Here is a 21,613-nt window from a genome sequence, read left to right as displayed (position 1 = left end):
TGGCAACCCAAACGCTCGACAATCATAAGCCAACCCAAACCCCGATAGATCAACACCTCAAATAGTTGGCAATGTTCCAACCATAAAGTACATACACCCACAAAAAGCTAAGACACCAAATAGATAATCGAAAATTACAAATTGCAATGGTGCATAACTCATTAGAAGGACACTGGCCAATTGTTTTGGCAGCAAAGAAGTTGTATCAGCATAAGACCCAACCAATGATAGTAATGAATGTCAAGTATTTGATTTTCTCCAAGATGACGACAAGAATTATGAACAAAGCAAGCACAATGATAAATCATGATAACAAGCATTATAAACATACTTCCCACATAGACAAAAGGAAACTCTTAAATGGATTATGATCAGTACCACACATTTATTTCCCTCTCACTATTCAATTGCAGCTGTACACTGCACAAATCTTGTTGAAGCAATTGTAGCGGTTCCTATATATCTTCCTGGTCTAATAAGAATAAGACAGCATAAGAGGTTGGATAAGGACTTTGTTTTTGCCCCATTCTTCCCTTCAGGCTTTGTTATGCAACAGATAATAAGAACCTTATATTTGATTCTTACAATAGAAAACACAATGCTTTAGTCCTAGATTACTTCTATCTGATGGGAAGCCTCATTCAGGTGTGCAGAGTGCATGCACGTAATTGAAATCCAACCAAATAGCGAATGGATGGACTATTAAGATCAAAATGAAAGGTCAACCTACGTGACGAATTTCATCTCACTACAACAAAAATCGCTTTTTACAGCATTTGAAAAACGCTATTAAGCGATATAGACAATGTTTTTCCCATGTAGGAACCTAAATTGGGTCAAACCTCCACTATAGGTATCCAGATGACTAATTTTATTGATCAACCAGCATGATAAATTACATTTTAACCCCAGTCGTGTCCTCGGCGTGTCCCCAGCCATGTCCCCGGCGTGTCCCCTATCAAAAAATAATAAAAATTATTGAACACGCCACGTGACTTGTCCAATACGTATTTGGACGTGTCCCCGTGTCCAATACATGGACACGACGCCCTTTTGGAGTTTCGGTGCTACATAGCCCAGAACCATCCAAGGGGTAACGACAATTCTCAATAGTTGGAGTCTTGTACTCTACATCATCATGATCGTTTTCCAACAATCCATAATCCATTAGTACTAGTACTACTTGTTCTGCATCTTTGATTTTGAAGAACCTCATAAATTCATACTATTGGGCATATAGAGCAAGATCAGATTCATAACAGCAGCAACAAGAGAATAACAAAGTCTCCAAAGGCATTGAGACTACTACTAAGGCTCCAAAGCATATTGATGGTCAGAAGATTGAATACCACAACATTCAATTCAACCTCTGCAGTATAAAAGATCACAATCTCAGCATCAATCTCAAAACGTACTTAAAGAGCAGGAGACAGTATATGAGCAGCAGCAATATCGAACAAAGTTCCATACAACAATCAAAGGTAGGCAATATCGAACAAGTATAGGTCAGGTTTCACAACTAACTCCTAATGAGAGCTGAAGACCAATTACGAGCACTAGAGCTGAAGGTAACCTAACAGTCAACCCCTCCTAAGACTTTCCTCACAAACTAGATATCCCATCGGCATTGGAACCTGACTAGAACAAGACATTCAAATCAGCTGAAGGGATAGGAACAAGAGAGCATCCCACCAAGCTAAAAACTTCTTATACCATTGTCCACCAATCAGAATTAATAGCTTCCCTTATGTAGCAGGGTATAATTTTATTCCACACTATTCATACCAGACATTGAACTTACAAATTAAAACAAATGAGTATAGTGATTCTTCTTAGTGCTCTCTATTTCGTCCCTCAACTGAATGACAGTGTCACAGTACCTTAGCTAGAGTCATAGCCTTGGTGCAAAAAACTCGATTCTTGGGTCAAAATGTTTTTTCCTTTCATTTTATAGCATTGATAGCCTCCACTTATATCCCGCCACATATCACATCCCTTACCATACGAGTAAATATGCAGGTAAAGCGCCTTTTATTAAACCTCTTGTACTTTACTTACCATGAGATAACATATACTAATACTTCTAAGTGAATGACCATGATGGCATTCTATCAAACTCAAAATTTCTTTCTCTGTATTTCCGTAAAGAGTAACAAGAGGTTGCATTGTGCACCATTTATCAGTATAGAATCGGCCTTATCTAGTCCAATTCATACATACACACCTCCCCTAGTTGCATGACAACTCTCGTATCTTTCTTTTATTTGATTGCCTTTTATCTCTTTGGTTTCCCATTAAAAGTTAACCCATTAATTCATAGCGAAGAGGAAATTACGTACCAAATATTTGCCCTTTATCACCTCGATCAGATATTGTCTCGTGCATGTATTTGCCTTATCAGCATGTCTTTCAGTTCATCAAACTCACGCTGCCTTTGTTCATCCCTTTGCCTTTGCTCCTCATCACGCTTGTTTCTCTCCTCCTCCCAACGTCTTTCATACTCCTCTCGTTCTTTTCGTCGCTCCTCACGAAGTAACTCCAGCTCAGATTGGACTCTCTGCAGCTCTTGCCGTGCTAAATTGGAGCTGGATTGGGAAGAGAAGGATGAGGGCCTCGGGCCAACCCCAAATCCCCTTATGTAATACTTTGCTTCCCCAAGATGAATCCTCGAAAGTTCTTCGTCCGTCAGCGAACATCCTGATTGAGCGGCCTCGTCTCGCGTGACCACCATCCTTGCCTGTCGTTTGCAAAAAGAAGAAAAGAAACAACAAAAAATATAAGGAATAGACTAATTGAAAAAGAAAAAACAAAATGTCTACAGATATTAGATGCATACATGTATCTCAGCACATTGAGGATCAATCCATCCACCGTCTTTCAATGTATGTGATGCCTGGTATCTCTCACATAAATCTGGCACCTTTCCATTAGGCTTGTCTGCCTAACATATTCAAATAACCATAGTTTGAATAGTTACCAAAATAAGTATCCATCTGTCCTCTACCATGTGGAGTCTCAATAGAAATAGGCTTACATATACGTGAAATTATCTTGAAGAAAAAGAAGAAAACAAATGGCTGGCATGATAAGAAATAGACTAATTCTTTTTTTTGCCAGCTATTAGTTAATCTGGCATCTCTGCAGTCTGGAAAGCACATTGATCTACTGAGAGCAGCAAAATGAAGCTGTACTAGCGCAAGATTAACTAATTCTTTTCCAAGAAATAGACTTAGCTGGGTGACAGTATATGGTTAGTACTCTTCAGTCTTCTCTCTATCAGTGTATAACAGCTTTAATAAGTAATCATGGATGAAGTGCGAGTAAGAACAAGGATGATTCAGGGGGGACATGGTTTGATTTTGGATTACATGGCATAGATGGTATTTAAAAGGTCTTAACAATGCACAAAAATTCTCACCTCAATGGTGATTGCAGCAGCAAATGATCGAGAACCCAAAGTATGACCACGAGAAGCCACAGAGAAACCATCTACTGGAGTATTTCTATTTTTTTTCCCAGCTATTTTGCGGGGCTGAAAAAAAGAACTTGTTAGATATAAACGAAGAATTGGAAATGTAACTCATACAACTATCTTATCAACCTCCCAATTTGGATCGTTGAATATATGATCAATCATAAACTTCCAAGCTTCCTGGCTTATGTCTTTGGTAAAAGGAAGCTGATAAGGGTTTTTGCCATCTTCCTTCGTCTTTTCGTAATGATCCTTTGTCTTTTCGTAATGATCACTCATCCTCCATTTCCAGTCTTTGTAAAGTAAGTTGGCTTTGCGCTTAAAAACTTGCTCAACTAATGGAGTGTATTCAACACCATCTTCGGTGACTTCAAATTTGTCCTAGAAGCATATAATAAGTGGAATTAATCTCTTACGATATTTCATTATTCACTAGAAATAATCACTATGCATAGTTTCACATTCTTACCCGTACGGCTTGTATTACGGCCCTGTTCACCTCAGCATGAACCAGATTCCACGAGTGGCAAAAACTATTAGCAGTAGGGCGGCACATCCTCCTAATTTGTGACCCCAATTCGTTGGCCACTTTAGTTGCATTTGCCCCGCAAAAAGTTCTCATTTCTGGTGTGACATAAACATGGAGCCTCGTCCCATCCTTGACTTCAATCAGCCTTCTAACTCTTTTCCCAAGTGTAGGCCCCCGCACACGTCTTGAAGGTTCACCTGCAATTGAGATGCAAGAATAGTATAAAAGAAGAGAGAGATACATGCACTACTATACCAAAGAACAACCTTAATGCCTTTTCTTTTATGTTTGCTCTCAACTGCCCCTTTTGGCCATGGATCTTCATAGCAGAATGTTCGAATTTCCTAGACCACAATAAATACTATGACATAACTGAGATGTACTTACCTACAACACTTGTACCGGTAGAAGGAGATGGAACAGTCGGAGGAGTAGATGCCACAATAGGAGGAGGAACAGGTGTTGTAGCTTCTGCAATTCCACGCGATTTGATAGAGTTTGAGGATGCGCTACTCTTTCGTGATCCAGGACCCATGATGCAATCTGTCAAACGGTGAAATACTACTCCATTAGAAACAAGGATATAAAAGAAGTGAACTATAATGAGACATGTATAGCAAGTGACAGATAATCAATAATAACGAAATGTTTCTTACCAAATGATGTTGCTTGTGTCTGATAAAAAAAAATTGATGTTTGCTTATGGACTAATGTAATAAGAATTTTTTCATCTATATCATCCCCTAAGCATGAATATACACATTAGACTTCTTAGATACCATAGACAAGTACAAAAGACACAAAGAAGTAGCAGTGGCAGCAAACCAGCTCAACCGAAAACAGTCCAGCAATCTTCACAATAAAACATGCCCACCATAAAAGCACAAAGATGCAATAAGATGTGAGTAGAAGCAAAGCAGCCACCAAATAGTAGAATCAGCAAAACAGCGAGAGCAACACATAACAACAGCCACTACACGGGCCCCAAATGTTCACAACAAACAGAACAGTTGCTGCTGTAATGGCAGCAATCAACATAGCAGGAACCACATCACAGAGTAATGCAGTTAGAAGCATAGGTAGCAGGATCAAGAGAGCCACCATATGACAGATAGCAGATAGTAGCATGGCCATGACAGATAGCAGTAGAATAACTACATAGCGTGGCAATAGCAGCCACGTATGGAGTGGCAGTAGCAATAGAGCAGTAGTGTCATGATTAAGCTAGGAACGTGCCCCCTAGAAAAACATAAACAATCCAAGGGACAACCCCCCAAGGATAGGTCAATACAAAAGGGTAAGCTATTAACAACAGGAACCCAACCCAAATGCACAACAACTGAGAAGTGAACCATAGACACACCTAAGAATTCTTTCATCTATATCATCCCCTAAGCATGAATATACACATTAGACTCCTTAGATACCATAGACAAGTACAAAAGACACACCTAGCTCTATGTCAGGATCAAAAGACACACCATAGACAAGTACAAAAGACACTACTTAGTTTACCACCATAGAACAAAAACATCAAATCTTGGAACATTAATGTTCTTTGTCAGGATCTATATCATAATCTTCTTCTTCTTCTTCTTCTTCTTCTTCATTATCTTCTTCTTCTTCATCTACACCCTCAGATTGTAAAACCACATCCTCGCTAATAATTGCAGGTTCAATGTCATTTCTCCACAAAGAGGTAACAGTGGGAAATTCGACAACAATTTCTGGAATCTCAGTAGTTGTGTCCTGCTGGAAAACTTCATTGGGAGCACTGCCGGTTTCCAAACTATCCATCTCTGGGACATTCCAGATTCCTCGACGTTGAATTCGTTCTACTACTTTCCAATTTTCACCAAACTTGGTATCTTTAATGTAGAATACTTGTTGGACTTGACTTGGTAATACGAATGAGTCATCTTTATACCATCGAGTCCTTGTATCAATGCTTTTGCAATGCACATCAACTCACATAGTTCTACTACTACCAGTATTGTACCATTCACACTGAAACAAAACAACTCGATGATTGAACAAATAGCTCAACTCCCATACTTTGGTTAAAAAGCCGTAAAAGTCAATTGTCTGTTGTTCATGCTCCCCTTCCACGAGTACCCCACTATTCTGACTTGTATGTCGATTGTCATGTTCAATAGTATGGAATCGAACGCCATTAGAAATGCACCCTGAATATGTGTCTATTAATGCATCAGGTCCATTAGCCAATGACCACAACTCATCAGTTGCTTCTGGAGACCCTTGGTTCCGCAATTCATTCATCTACATTAAAAAAAGTTTTTATTACGCTACACTAGATAAAAAAACATTGCTTAATCTGAAACATGACTAATTCAATGTTGTATGCCTTACGTGCCCTTTGAACCATTGGGAAAACTCTTTGCGTTGTCTTTTTGCAATATCAATGGTATTGTCACCCTCCAGTAAGGTCTTGTGTATCCTAGTTAACATGTAAGATTAATAATAATGATAAAACAACAACTCAATTTAGAATACATTTATGTAAATACGTACTCTCGATAAGGATCGACTTCAGGGCTATTGTATAAGACAAACCAATGAGCCATGTCTCGTTGGTTGACAGGTACATTAGGTGCTCTTTGGATTCGACCGAAGGGACGAACATTTTGATTGAATGCCGCTAACCCCATTGTGCGCTCACCACCATCATCATTCCTTTCTACGCGGTTAAACACTGTCTCAATTCCATCGAGATACATAGAACAAAAAGTTGTACATTCTTTGGATATGTAAGCCTCCACAATTGAACCTTCGGGACGAGCTTTATTGGTTACAAATCGTTTCAGAACTCCAAGTAATCTATTAAAAAAAAAAACCACTTTACTGTGTCTTAAATACGACTATAAATAAATGACATAGTTAGTAGAATGGTCTCGCCATACCTCTCAATCGGGTACATCCATCGATATTGCACTGGCCCTCCAAGCCTAACCTCGCGAGGCAAGTGAATAGCTAAGTGTACCATAACGTCAAAGAAAGCGGGAGGGAATATCTTTTCAAGCTTGCAAAGTACAATTACAATGTTCTCCTGAAGTTTATCCAAATCGCTCAGCTTCACTGTTCTTGAGCACAACTGTTGGTAGAAGTTACCAAACTCAAACAACGCAGTCCCAATTTCCTTGTTCAAATAGCCACGCATCCCAATCGGGAGAATTCGTTGCAAAAGTACATGACAATCATGACTTTTGAGGCCCGATAGTTTACCACCTTGAGTGTTCACGCATTTAGAGATGTTTGCTGCATAGCCATCAGGGTACTTGATAGATTTTAAGAAATCGCAAAAGCCTTCTCTCTCTTTTGGGGACAATGTGTACATGGCTTGGGGCTTCTCAAATGTCCCATTTGCACACCTCTTTAGGTGCAACTCCTTTCGTATTTCCTGATCCTTCATATCCTTCCGCGCCTTTTCCGTATCCTTGTTCTTTCCATCTATACCCAAAGATGTCCCCACCAAATTGTCACATATGTTCTTCCCTATGTGCATAGGATCAAGACTATGTCGGAGATTGAGAAAAGGAGCGTAAGGCAGCTCAAACAAAATGCTTTTCTTCCCCCAATTCAAATTGTTCTCATACTCATCCCTTTTTCTTTTCCTGCTCCTATTTGGATGTTTTCCAAATGGCGGGTATGTCCCTAAATTAATTTGTTGTAATACTTCTTCGCCCGACAACTCCAAAGGTCTAGTCCTATCCTCAAATTTACCATTAAAGAGCTTGCTCCTTCGCCAAATATGGTGCTCGGGTAGAAAGCGACGAGCACCCAAATATCCAATCTTACTCCTTAATCTAACTGATGAGTTGTCCTCGTTGCAAATGGGACAAGCTAAATAACCCTTTGTAGACCACCCAGACATTATGGCATATGCAGGTAAGTCATTGATGGTCCATAAAAAACATGCACGCATTGTAAAATATTGTCCAGTGGAGGCATCATAAGTTCGCACACCATCCTTCCACAACACCTTCAACTCATCAACTAACGGGCGCAAGTAAACATCAATATCTCTTCCAATGGCCGATGGGCCAGGAATAAGTAACGACATGAAGCAAAAGGGCTCTTTCATGCACTTCCAATGTGGGAGATTGTAAGGCAACATGATAACAGGCCACATACTATATGATGTACTCATATTTCCAAAAGGATTGAAACCATCGGTAGCCATTCCGAGCCTCACATTTCGCGGTTCAGCAGCAAAATCGGGAAAATGCTCATCGAAGTCTTTCCATTCCTGACCATCAGCCGGATGACGCAATTCATCATCATCTACACGTTTGTCTTTGTGCCATCTCATATCAGGAGCTGTTTTCTTACAATAATATAGCCTTTGTAGTCTCGGAGTCAATGGTAAGTACCGCAATATCTTGTGGGGTATCTTCTTACCCGTTCCATCGTTCACTTTGTACCTAGGCTCGTTACATGTAGGGCAATTTTCCAAATTTGCATTTTCCTTCCAAAATAGTGCACAGTCATATTTGCATGCATGAATAGGAATATATTCCAAACCCAAATCCCTCAAGAATTTCTTAGCATCATAAATATTCCAAGGAATAGTACTCTCAATCTCACGGTCTACAGGTAGCATCTCTTTAATAATCTTCATAATCATGTCGAACGTCTCATTGCCCAACTTCTTAAACACTTTAACATGAAGCATCTTAACAATGAATGCTAACACTGTCTTTACACAACCAGGATAAGCTTTACATTGAGCAGCATTGAACAGCTTCTCAAAATTCCGCACATTTTCCCTCTCAAGATTAGGCAATCCATCGACATCATCATCTAAAATGCCACCAACAATAGACTGTTCCAACATATCACGCAATTGGTTGTCATCCTCAGGGACCTCCCGTCCTGTTTCATCCCCAATACCTTCATTGTGTTCGTGATAGTCGTCATATTGTGTTTGAGGCTGACGTGCAGGAACAGGTTCCCCATGGTACACCCAAGTCTTATAAGAAGAGTCAATTCCTTTTAGTATCAAATGGATCCTAACAACTTTACTGCTAAGTGTTTTGCTATTTAGACAATCAATACATGGACACCGAATCTTATCTTGTGCTCCTGAATTCGCCATCGCAAATTCTATGAAAGATTCCACCCCTTGTTTATACTGCTCTGACCACCTATTTTTAGTCGCCATCCAATCCTTATCCATTTCTTATGACCTATAAAAAAATTTAAAGGTTATACAAGTCAATGTTCATGATAGAGTAATGAAACATGGTGGTTTGGAACCATGCAACTCCAGTGATAATAATGTTAAGATTAAAACAAAATTATTATATGCGCTATTATGATGATCTGAAAAAAGAATTTTTTTGAAAATGAGTAATGTTGGCATGTAAAACATGCAGAAAGGTGAAAGAACAAACTTCGGTAACTCAACCATTTTAGCTAAGAGAAGGATTTTGATATTCAAGAAACAAGATATAATGCATATTTGTTATCCAGGGTATAGAGTTATTTGATTTTCTATGGCTGTGTTTGGATCAAGGATTTGTGCATGGATCGGTTATGAACATAGCAACAAGACAGCAGCACCCATAAGAAAACAACAGTAGCATCAGCAAAATAGCAGCAGCAGGCATAATAGGCAGCCACAATACAGGTCAGCAGCAGCTTTAACATGATATAGAGAATAACAGTAGAGCATAGCACCAACCAGCACAAAGTATTGAAGCCCCTCATTGGGATATAATTCCAGATTTTCAAGTACCAAGCATATGATGCATAACAGCTAACACAACTTGAATTAAGCACTAGAAATCACACTTGAATGCAGCACAACAGTCCTAGAGAGGCCCCTTCTTACAGTCCTATTGCTTTATCTGCTCCCCTTCTTACTCCCTCGAAGCCTATCTCACCAATATTCTAAAACCATTACGGAGGTTCTGATTACATAATGGTATGCCAACAATACAAATTAAACAACTAAAAAAGAATGAAAATTTTACATGCATAAACAATTAAACATGGTATTGAACAGAAACAAGGCAAAATAAGTTGTAAGACCAGGTAGTTAACTCCACCAAAATCCTTTTAATCATTTCAAGATAGTCACCTCTAAAGTCCATTCAATGACTTCAAATCACCAATGTCATTAGTTTCCACAAAATTAAACAGTGAAACAATCAACCAATAACCAGAACCTGCCGTGGTTGGAAGAGCTGTAAATCATTTCTTGGAAGTTTGGAATTTATTGGTCTAACAGTTCACACTCATTTATTACTAAATTGAATTCAGCTTGAAACTCGAATTTTGATGCATGGTCCTGAGATGTTTTGTCATCAGCAACTTTTGGCATCTTAAACAGATATGAGATAACAATTCTGTGTCATAGACTCATAGCAGCACCATTAGCTATATAACCATAGAGGACCTCAAAGAATTTCAGCTAGAAAATCTTCCAGCTCATGGATTAATTAAAAAAATGGGGCACACAAGAAAAGAAAAAATTGGGCCATGCTGTTATTTGCTAACTGCCATGAAGATGCCCCAACTTTTTGGAAAACTTGCCTATTCAGGTAGTAAAACTTCACCATTAGAAGAGTAGTAAAGGTGCTGCAACCCAACGAGATTCATAGACAAAGTACCCCTCTCGGTTGCATGCTGGCATTCATGTTTTACTGTTGTTCCAAAGAAATGATTGGCCAGCTTTTCTCAACATTAAGCACACCTTGCATCTTGATTGATGCTTACGCACAGTATGATCAATATAGCACAAGGTTCATGTATAGATTAATATCAATTCAAAGAAAAGCATAGGAAAGAAGTAAGATACCCTGAGAAGAACACTTATCAATCAGATTCAAGGAACCCACCACAAATGCGTTGAGCAGATGTCAATGAAAACCAGTTTTCAGCTTGTTCAGTGTCAGTGACTTCTTCCTCACTTTCCTAACATAGATCAAACGTAAGAATGCAATAGTCAGCTTCTATTTAATTGTTTAACAAAAAATGCATTTTAAAAATGCTTTATACTGTTTCATTTATGATTAGATTAAAACAAGCTTACAAAAATAGTTCGGATTCCTTTTCGTATCAAAATCATTATCAGGAAGAATGACTGCTATTATACGATGTAACACATGTTTTGTATGGATTACTCCTAGAATTTTGGTTACCAAAAACTATTTTCACCATTTTTGTCGAGTCTAGAATTGCCAGAGGCATTTTACTACTCCAAAATTTGTCATCTGAGCAAATATGAATTTACAGAAAACAAAAGTCAACTCAACTTATTTTCATGCTGGAAAATGTGGTATAACTTTTCAGGAGAGCTGGCAACACACATTTTTATAGTGAACTGAGAACAAGCAGATCTTTCTCCAATTTTATATATAGTGAAAAAAGATCAATATAGACAACACACATTCATTCAGCCTGCTCAGGGGAATGAACCACCCCGACTGCCAACCAATGAAGTACCTCATTTTTCTCGGCAACAAGTGAATAACCTTTGCAGATGGAAACAACATCATTAAAATGACGAGAGCCTTAAACTACTTTCTTGTCCAGAGAGTGAGGCCCACTTGGCAGCAAAATGTCACTGCACCATACATCAATGACTTCTATTTCAATCAATTAACTTTACAATTTGATATTCTTCAACTAAAGCTAACTACAATGACCTAATAAGGATTATTTATAGACTAAGAGTACTAGACTACTAGTACACTTGGCCCACAAGTAACACACTTAGGCATAGACTCATTATTCTACTGAATGTCAGTATCGACTACAACCCCTTGGTCATTGTACTCCGAAAAAGTAAAAGGAACAGGCACAGATCTAGAGATTAACAGAAGTATCAAGGCCGACAGAAACATCACTATGTTCATGTTTAATAATAGGTCAGATAATGCATGAATTCCAATGGCCCATTGAGTATATGTTGTGGGGGGTACGGTTAACGATCAGTTGGTCTAGGCGTGGTCCTCCGGTTCGCTCTTGCTCGGCACATGCGGTAACCGTCTTGGCCAACGTCAGTCAAAACACCAAAATTCTATTTTGATTAGTGAAAAATACAACCTAAGCAAATGCCTACTCAAATCCCAAAACTCCTTTAAAAAGAAATCAATATCACAAAATCAATTTCACACATCCATATCAGATAAAAAAAACTAGCCACTGTCAAAACTTCAACCATACTCCCACCTTCTAATCAGAAACTAGAACTGAAATCCCAGCCACCAAATTGGAAAACTCAGAAAACCCAAATTGATTTTTTCGTTTGGAGCACTAAAAACCCAAATCGATTTGTTCATTTGGAGCACTGAAAACCCAGATTGTAGCGGAGAGAGAGAGAGAGAGAGAGAGAGAGAGAGAGAGAGAGACAATGAGTACCTAGCAAGAGCGAGAGAGAGAGAAACACAGCGGCTCGACCACGGCTGGAGATGCAAAGTCGGAGGAGAGGGGTTTTCGTCGGGGTGTTTGATCAACAGGAGCAGGAGGATCTGAGACCACAGTCAGAGGAGAGAGGGGTTTTCGTTGGGGGTGCTGCAGCGGCGGCGGTGCTGAGTGGTGGAGACCGCGGCTGGAGAGATGGGTTAATTAAGGACCACGGCTGGAGAGAGGGACAGAGCGTCGATTAGGAGGGGGTGAACTGAATGACGATGTGAGGGAGACGACGGAAGTGTATAGCTGGATGGGTATGATACGGTGCAACGGCGCCGTTTTGTATTATAAAAGAGTTGCCGACTAAATAGTTAGTCGGAAATTACTAAATAGTTAGTCGGAAATCACCTAAATCCCGCCAATTTTTTTCGTGAAAATTTTAGATTGGCGCAAAAAAGTGTTCATTCCCAACCAAAAATTAATTAGTCGGTATTTTTTGTCTTGGCCGACTAAATATTTAGTCGGAATAATTTTTACCACGTACAAAAACATTAAAGTCTTATAACACACCACCCGAGCCCCACTTGAGATTTTTTTTTTGTGATCAGAACCATTTATCTTCTCTAATATTATCAGTTAGATCATTATTACTAATATTGCAATTGATTGTTTTCCGTTAGACAATTGATCAAACAAAAAATACTATTTTTCTAATGAATTCACATCTCGATAAAGGGATATTCTAAACCTGATCGAGCTGCAAATTTACGGAAATGAATAATTCAACAAATGCAACAAAATCAATGATCTTGATCATCAAGATTGTCTCGCGATCTTGTGGCTATTGCAATAACAAGTACAACATAAGAATTAGTTAACTATCAAATACATCAAACATATATATAGTTAAGGTAAATGTCGAATCATTTTTTATAATGGTCGATCTGAACCGTTAGGATTTCACATCTTACTTATTATAGCATTATCACTAAAATCGGAGATCATTTGATATTGGCGACCACATTATCGAAAGATATTTAATGTGTTTGGAGACGTTTAAGTGTTAAAGTGAACTAACCGAGCCTCACTTGAGGTATTTTTTCACGATCGAAATCATCTATTTTTGAGGTAATACGAATTTGAACACTCATACCAAGAATGAAGTTAACCATATATGGATAGACACTTAATCGGACAACAAAATTCTTTATATTTAAGAAATTTTGAACCGATAAAGTGGCTTCCTTGGCCCGATCGGGCAAAAATTTTACGAGAATCTTATGATTAAGAAGGGAAAAAAAATGAGCAGGACTGATCGAAAAGGTTGCATCGCGATCAATGTAGTTGGAACAAATATTTCCTTTCTTCGAAATTTTAAAAAAAGGGGAAAAATTTATATTCCATAATTAAATCTATTAATTGGGAAATGTATTGGATTTTTAATTCGGATTAAATAATATTACCCGACTAAAATATATTTCGTCGGAAAATGTAATTTCGTTTTTCTATTTTATTCAATCTAAAAAAATATAATTACCAACTAACTTTTTTTTTAGTCGGAAAAAATAAATATTACCGACTAAATTTATTTTAGTCGGCATTATTTTATCAATTACCGAATAAATTTTAGTCGGCCAAAAATTTCCCCAGCCTGGCGCGAAATTTCTTCCTTTGCGCCACATAGTTACCGACCAAAAATTAATATTAGTCGGGAAAAATAATATTTCCGCGACCAAAAATATTTAGTCGGTGATATTTTTACATTTTGCCGACTAAATAGTAGTTAGTCTCCAATTGTGTAACTATTGGCGACTAAATATTATTTAGTCGGGAAAATTAGTCGAGAATTGTGTAATTTCTTGTAGTGCATACACACACTAGAGTGTGTAGTGTGTGTGGGACCCACCACTCATGTGAGTGGTGGGTGTGTGTTTGGGTGTGAGTTTGGGTGTGGTACTAGCACCACTCTTCAAATAGCCGAATAACTCAGGACATTTCGAAATAAAAAAATAAGTTATTTTTTTCATCAGAGAGAATATAAGTTTGTTCGGTAGTCAATGGTGGCTTGGTGGTTTCGACGATGGTTGATTGGCGCCTTGGCGGTGTTGGGTGTACTGTCTATAACGGGAGGCAACGACATTTCTTAGGATTAGGTCTGGGGTTTTCTTTGAGCTGAGATCCATTGTTAGATTTGGGCATTTTAAACCTTTTAGTAGTTGTTTGAGCTTTATCTGTTCTATCTGGGCATTTTAGGCCTTCATGTGTGTATTGGACTTTGTCCCTCGGGTTGCATTTTCTTTTTTTAAATTTTTGGTTGGATTCTTTTCCCCCATCCCTAATAAATTGTTACTCCTATTTTTGCCAATAAAAAGAAAGAAAGAAAGAAGTAAAGCATATCTGTCATCCATAATTTGAACAATCAACAGGGATGGGCAAGTGCAATTTGACCAAATTAAAATTCTATTTTTCATTGTGTATTATTTATTACTACTCCTACTAAAGTAGGTATTTATCTATGACTATGAGCTTGACCTACCATTTATTCTTTGGTAACCATTTCGCGATCATGGCCGTCTGTTGTATGGGCCCTACGTCCTTAACTTTTTGAGGGAGAAGGAACGGCTGGTAGGCTGTCGCTCATGTGGGCCCGGAAAAATGCTTGACAAGGAGGCGAAAAATACCTTTACCAAAAATTTCATTCGAAATTAATCCATCAGAAATTCAGTATTAATTCCTTTAATTAATTTTATTCGAATCTCAACCACAGGTTGAGTGAAGGGTTTATCTGATTAATTTAATACACATTTTAAAGTGTACAAAATTCTGTACCCGTTGACGAATATTCGTTCAAAACTCTATATATAGTGTAGAAAAACTCAAGGCAACTCTCAACCATTGGATCTCAACAACCCTATCGAGGTTGACGGTTGCAAATCTATGATCATGTATCACATGAAATATTATATACTCTAGATCTTAAATTTATAATGATCTATTAAGCAAATAGAAAGGGAAAAGATGTGAGACAAAATAAGGTGAAATAGTCATTTCAACGCATTTAAGAACACAAGAATGCGTCCACGTTTTAATTTCATTTCTTTGACAATTTTTAGATTTCGACATAGTTACTGTTTGTCGAAGGTGGAGCCCTATCTTTTGCGTTTGACATAAAAAGCTATGTGCAGATGTTTTACACAAATCACTCCAAATCATCGTTGTTGGTACAGAATTAGCCGATGTTTTTCACATGATATTTTCCTACAAATTTTCCTCTAGGGAAAGAATTAGTCATGATCTTCTAAATGTACCTTTCAAGGTATCGCTACCTCAACGATTTTTGAAAATACAATTATTGTATTTGAAATTTGTTTTACCCTCAATATTTATGTTTTGATCTTTGTTTTACCCTCAAATTATAGGACTGGAGGGGTTACAAACATGCTATAGTGGATCCTAGACCAATTTTTTTCCAAATTGTATAGGTCCTCCACCGCAAGATTTTTTCATGAGTTATATTGTTATATCCATGCTCTTTAGTCCTTTTTTTTCAAGAAAGTTAAAAACCAAGTTTACTTGTCTATGTGAAATACCTTAACACTTAGGGCGCGGTCTAGATTGAAAAAAACTTAAACTACATACTTTAACAACAATGCAAACTCTTTCTTCAGTAGAACAAAACCTATTGATCACAAGCCCTCAATAGTGTAAATAAATGGGGCTTATCCCTCTCAATTTGTCATACACACTCATATACTTTCTTGATTCAATTAATATTGCGCAAATGTGTGTCTTTTGGTAGTTACAAGTTAATTGTAAAATCAGTGTTCATTTTCTTATTCCTCCATGTTTTTTGTCTATCTCTCTCTTTTAATGTTGTTCTCATCTCCCATGAGTGAGGAGTAGTCTTATAGGTTTGGTCATGGAGTGATTTTCGCCCCATGACTTAGGTAGTTCAATGGGTTATCTGATTTTGTGCTTAATTTTGTTTTATCTGATTTTGGCAAACTGGTGGTTTGGAAGTAGGTTTCGAAACTTGGAGAAAGAAATTGGGGAGTCTTGTTTCTATGCAACACTTTGGTCGCTTTGGCTAGTGCGGAATGATTATATTTTCAGCAATGCTTCCACGTTGGTTTGGGATGTGGCGGATCTTGTTAAAACAAGGGTAGCCATGTGGATGAGGATCAAACGTGATATTAAGATATACTTGATTGAGGACTTTAAGGGGTATTTGGATGGGATTCGGAAACTGAATTTGTAACCTAACTTTGAGGTGTTTGTATCCAACCTTTGGTTGGATGTTGGGGTGTTTACTTGTTTTTTCATTTTGTCTGCTTGAGTTGCTGTTTGTGCTCTCTCTTCCTCAATGTACCCCTTCAAGCTTAATAAAAATCTTTGTCTGCCAAGCAAAAAAAAAAAAATGTTGGTTTGTGAATGAATAGAAATTCCTAATCTTTGGTTTAAATTACTTATATATAGTTGTTAACTTCTTTGTCTGTACATAGACAAACTTCTTGGCACGCACAATGTTTAGAACCATGACACTTTAAGTGTTTGATAAAATGTCTAAAAGAGTTTCTTACCACTTCCAAACTTCATTTTATGAGTTAATTCGGTTTTCATGGTTAAATCTTCCCAGTGAAGCAAATTACTTTGAGTCTCACTTAAGTTATCGTTGATAAGTATTAAACGACCTAAATTATGGGTTGATTAAACCCATAGACCTCGTCTTAGTCAAATTATCGTTTAAAACTTCTTTTTCTAGTCAAAATAGAAGTAGAGAGAGAATTCTACCAAATCAAACTCCAAAGGTTGGCCGTACTAATGCCAAAATTCCACCGTAAAGGATTCCCAAAATTCCACCGTAATGCCAAAACTCCAAAGGTTGGTCGGACAATTGTTTTTCAGTTAAATCAGCTTACAACAAATGGGAACAAGAGGGCTTCTCAAGCAATTGGGTGCTGGGCTCAATCTGGAAGAGTATTAGTCCCCCAAAAGTGGAAATTTTTTCGTGGCTGGCACTGCAGGATCGAGTGGCAACAAGGTTGGTACTCCTCTCTCGAAACTTGATCTCTGAGGGCCAATCGGTGTTGTGCCTCCGCTGTTCTTTTCTCTTAGAAACTCCAGAGCACCTTTTCCTTCACTGTCAATTTTTTTGGCTTGTGTGGTCTTTGATTTTGGATTGGTGGCATGTTAGTTGGGTGTACCCTGCATCCTTGTTTGACTTGTTTTCTTGGTGGCTTGGGTTCGGTTTCAAAAATTTGGAGAAGTTTTTGTGGGAAACAACTTTCCAAGCTATAATTTGGTCATTATGGTTGGTTAGGAATGATCTTGTGTTCAGCAATGCTACTTGGTGTGTGGAGGATATTGGGGAGTTAATTAAAACTAGAGTAGCTATGTGGGTTAAGGTGAAATTCGATATAAAAGTGCATTCGTTGGAAGACTTTAAGGGCTATCTTGACGGTATGAGGAAGGTGAAAGTTTGATTGCCTATGAGAGGAGTGGGTGGTCCAATTATCTGTTGGATGTGGCGTCCTCTTCTCCTTTTCGTCTTCTTTTTTCCTTGTGATCTTGTTTTCCGTTGCTCGTAAGCGCCTGTGCTTTGTGAGCTTCATCTCGATGTACCCTATTCGAGCTAATAAATTTCTTCGTTTTGCCGAGCAAAAAAAAGAAAAAAGTCTCTGGCCTGCAAGCTACAGTGACTTCTTTGTGGATTCGACCTCAGACTTCCGAGTTTACTATGCTACCGACGACTTAGCCATACGGTAAGGACAACCACTTCTACGATACAACACTAGGTCGTAAGCATGCACCTATATGGTCCAACAAAGTAAAAAAATGCAACAAAGTACAATGGAGCTATTCATTCTAATGCAGTTTTTTTAGCTAGATTCTTGGAATGGCTATATATACAGCGTTAACTATCGAAGATATTTGGTAAATAAAGAGCATGCAGTGTGCACTGTGGTTACTATAGTAGAGTCAGTATATGAGCACACAAATGTACGTACAAGTAGAGTTTTTTACAGTACGGTGTTCATTTGCTCTTGATTTATTTCTGTGAGTTTTCCTTTTAAGTAATAAGTTATTGACTTAAAAGGAAAACTCACAGTAATATTAGTTCGCTATATATCAATAACTTATTCATATATAGTGTAGTCCATCTTTCTATTTTGTTTTTTGTATACCACTAGGTTAAAATTTGGCTCCATCGATCGATCCCTAAAACCATTGCGCGGCCTGGTAAATAGGCTTTCCCCAATATGGTTATAATTAAACACGTGATCGATCTAGTCAATTGGGATATTAGATTGTTTGATTTATCATTAAAAACTTAATTAGCATACAATTAATTAAGCTTGTCTCGCCCCATTTTTCATGTCAATTGAATGAGCTTAAACTGAGCTGAACTCGGGGAATCGAACTCAATTTTCCACCGTACGGGTAAATTTATGAAGTGAAACTTCGGAATAGTAACGAGCTTCAAGCTAATGTGTTGAATATGAACTTAAATAAGGTTATTTCGAATGCAATTTTACTAGTTAGTAAACAGTAATTTTTTTTTTTTGTAACTCAGGTGTCTGGATTAGCTCACGCGCACATCGACTAATTCGGAGGGGTCAATCCCACCATCGACCCCACTTCCGTCAATTAATGCCAAAGCAAAGTGCAAAGCTTTTTATTGACTGAGCCTAAAAAAATTGATAACACCCGGCAAATTTCGAGGTTTCAGAAATAGTAAATGGAAAATACAAGTTGGAATAACGTACCTTCCTACCTAGCCATGCAATTAATAAACAATTAGATGTGGGGAGCAGTTGTGACGGCTGAGTCATAAGAAGCTTCGTTGAAAGCCCCAAGCGTCAACTGGGATTTTCAGCTGGAGTACTTATGTCTAATAACGTGTATATATATATAATATAATACATGCATGGACATGGAGATGGAGATGGAGGCCTTAACGTCCCATGCCATGCCATGAGCATGGCATGCATGAATGAATGATGATGATGGTGTTAATTAATTAGGAGGGAGGCCAGGGGGGCAAAAGGGGAAGAAAGAGGGAAAAAGACAGACATGCTGATTCTTTTCAATCAAAGGGGATGCTGGGTAGATCGATCCGTGTTAGTAGCTAGGCTCACGTACTCTCTCATGTATATAAATCTCAAAGAAAAAAGATAGATTTTTAAAAGCGGAAAAAAAGGTTGGGGGGGGTTTGACTTTACAGGTTGGGGTGCCTTTCTGCTTATGAGGTGATTCCTGCACTGCACATCCAACCCTAGACTACCTTTTTTTAATCATCTTCACAAGCATGCACGTACACTAATTGCTTGCAGAAAAATTGATTTCCTTGCTTAATTGCCCTAGAATCATTTATTCATTCTTCTCTATATACAAGTCCGGACGGAGAATTAATTTTAATAGTGGGTGAAAATTTTTGGTGATATCAATTTCGAAAACAGTATCAAAAAAAAAAATTCCATCGATATTTTGCTTCTGCATTTTTGTGCTGATCATGAATGAAAATTGCAACTATATGAGTGTTTTTTTTTTTTAATTTTTTATAAGCAACAAAATTTTACTATGAACTCGATAAATGGTGCATTGAGGAGAGACAAAAAATAGTTCACAGAAGTTGAAAAATTGTAAAGGCCAAAATAAAAGAAAAGAAAGATACAGAAAATTAATACATTCAATGAAGATTGAATGAGCTCTCCAAGACAGCCCAGAGTAGGGGTGTCAAATGAGCGGATTTGGGTCAAAATGGACAAGTTATAAGTGGGTTGGGTCTATAATGGGTCATTGACCCATTTAGACCCATTAATTATGAGTTCAATTACCCATACCCAACCCGACCCATTTATTTAAAATCAAACCCGACCCGCCCATTAACCCAATTACTCACCACCACCCACTACAAGAAAAAATATGTTTAGTGACAAAAAAGTGGCGACAAAATTTAATTTCGTAGCTAAATGAGTATATTTGGCGACAAAAAAATAAATTCGTCACTGTTTTGATAACTTCCTTGACGAAATTATTTTGTCACCAATTATAACTATTTAGCGACGAAAAAGATATTTTTGTCACCAAAGGCTCCTATTTGGCGACGAAATAAAATTTTCGTCGCCAAAATAGTAAAAAAGGAGACGAAATTATTTTTTGTCACCAAAGATAACTATTCGGTGACGGAAAAAATATTTTGTCGCCAAATGAACCAATTTGGCGACGAAAAATATTTTCGTCTTCTTTTTACGTTTTCAGTGACGAAAAATTTATCCTTTGGTGACGAAATTTATGAATTACGCTTTGTCATCAAATATATTTCGAGCATAACTCTTTGCTCAGAACTCCGATTGAGATAATTTAAATTGGGTTTGAACAATAACATAAAGAGCTACGACTTTCATGTTTATTAAAATTGCTAATTTTAATGTTTAATAGTTCAAAGTGCCGTTCAAAATATATTTTAATGTTCAATGTATGTGTTATATATTAGATATTTCAAACATATGCTGAAAAGTTTGTGTGGTGTAGTTGGTTAAAGCTTGCGTGCAAAACTTAGGAGACTCGGGTTCAAAACCCCGCAGGAGCAAGAAAGTGAGATTTTTTTCACATATAAGAATGTTTTTCGTGACGAAAAATTTCGTCACCGATGGGTCACCTTTAACGAGCCAAAGGGAATAATTTGTGACGAAATTTTTTGTCATCAAAAAAGCACAATAGGTGACGAAGAAAATTTCGTCACCAAGTCATTTTTCCGTGACGAAATTTTTCGTCACCAAAAGGCACTATAGGTGACGAAAAATAGATTTCGTCACCAGGTAGGAATCCTCGACAACCTTTAGTCGACAAATTTTTTTTCGTCACCTATATTATTTTTGACAAAAAACATACAATTTGCGACGATTTTCATTCGTCACCCAATGCAATTTTTCTTGTAGTGACCACAACACCGCCACCAACATGCCACCCTCACCGCCACCGCCACCACCACCACGACGGCCACCGCCGCCACGCCAACCTCACCACCCCCACCACCGCGCCGCCACCACCACAACCGCGGCCACCACCACCACAACATTCGTTCAGTGATCTTAAAGAGAGTATATAGTCCAAAACATTCGTTCAGTGATGGCAACATCCTTTCATGTAGGGCAATGAATGTAAAAGTAATATTTGAAAAAAATAAATGCCACCCCAGAGGATCTTCACATGAAGATAATTGGTTAAGG

The 21,613-nt window shown here is 37.9% G+C and overlaps 2 protein-coding genes across 2 annotated transcripts; both read right to left on the bottom strand.

Annotated features, from left to right (window-relative positions):
- Nucleotides 1-2,365: 2,365 nt before the first annotated feature.
- LOC131321240 (uncharacterized) lies at nt 2,366-12,635 on the bottom strand. Its single transcript, XM_058352244.1, has 7 exons — nt 12,390-12,635; nt 4,389-4,544; nt 3,942-4,198; nt 3,602-3,853; nt 3,419-3,532; nt 2,837-2,941; nt 2,366-2,737 (listed from the first exon to the last, which is right to left on the bottom strand). Exons 2-7 carry the CDS (start codon nt 4,534-4,536, stop codon nt 2,366-2,368), a joined length of 1,248 nt encoding a protein of 415 aa, XP_058208227.1. The 5' UTR covers nt 4,537-4,544; nt 12,390-12,635.
- Nucleotides 5,382-9,215, bottom strand: LOC131320577 (uncharacterized). Its single transcript, XM_058351311.1, has 4 exons — nt 6,923-9,215; nt 6,534-6,839; nt 6,372-6,459; nt 5,382-6,281 (listed from the first exon to the last, which is right to left on the bottom strand). Exons 1-4 carry the CDS (start codon nt 9,196-9,198, stop codon nt 5,970-5,972), a joined length of 2,982 nt encoding a protein of 993 aa, XP_058207294.1. The 5' UTR covers nt 9,199-9,215; the 3' UTR covers nt 5,382-5,969.
- Nucleotides 12,636-21,613: the final 8,978 nt, after the last annotated feature.

Source organism: Rhododendron vialii, chromosome 3a, assembly GCF_030253575.1.
Source record: "Rhododendron vialii isolate Sample 1 chromosome 3a, ASM3025357v1".
Classification (NCBI taxonomy): domain Eukaryota; kingdom Viridiplantae; phylum Streptophyta; class Magnoliopsida; order Ericales; family Ericaceae; genus Rhododendron; species Rhododendron vialii.
The sequence above is the reverse complement of the archived record's forward strand: the minus strand, read 5'-3'. Positions and strand labels throughout refer to the sequence as shown.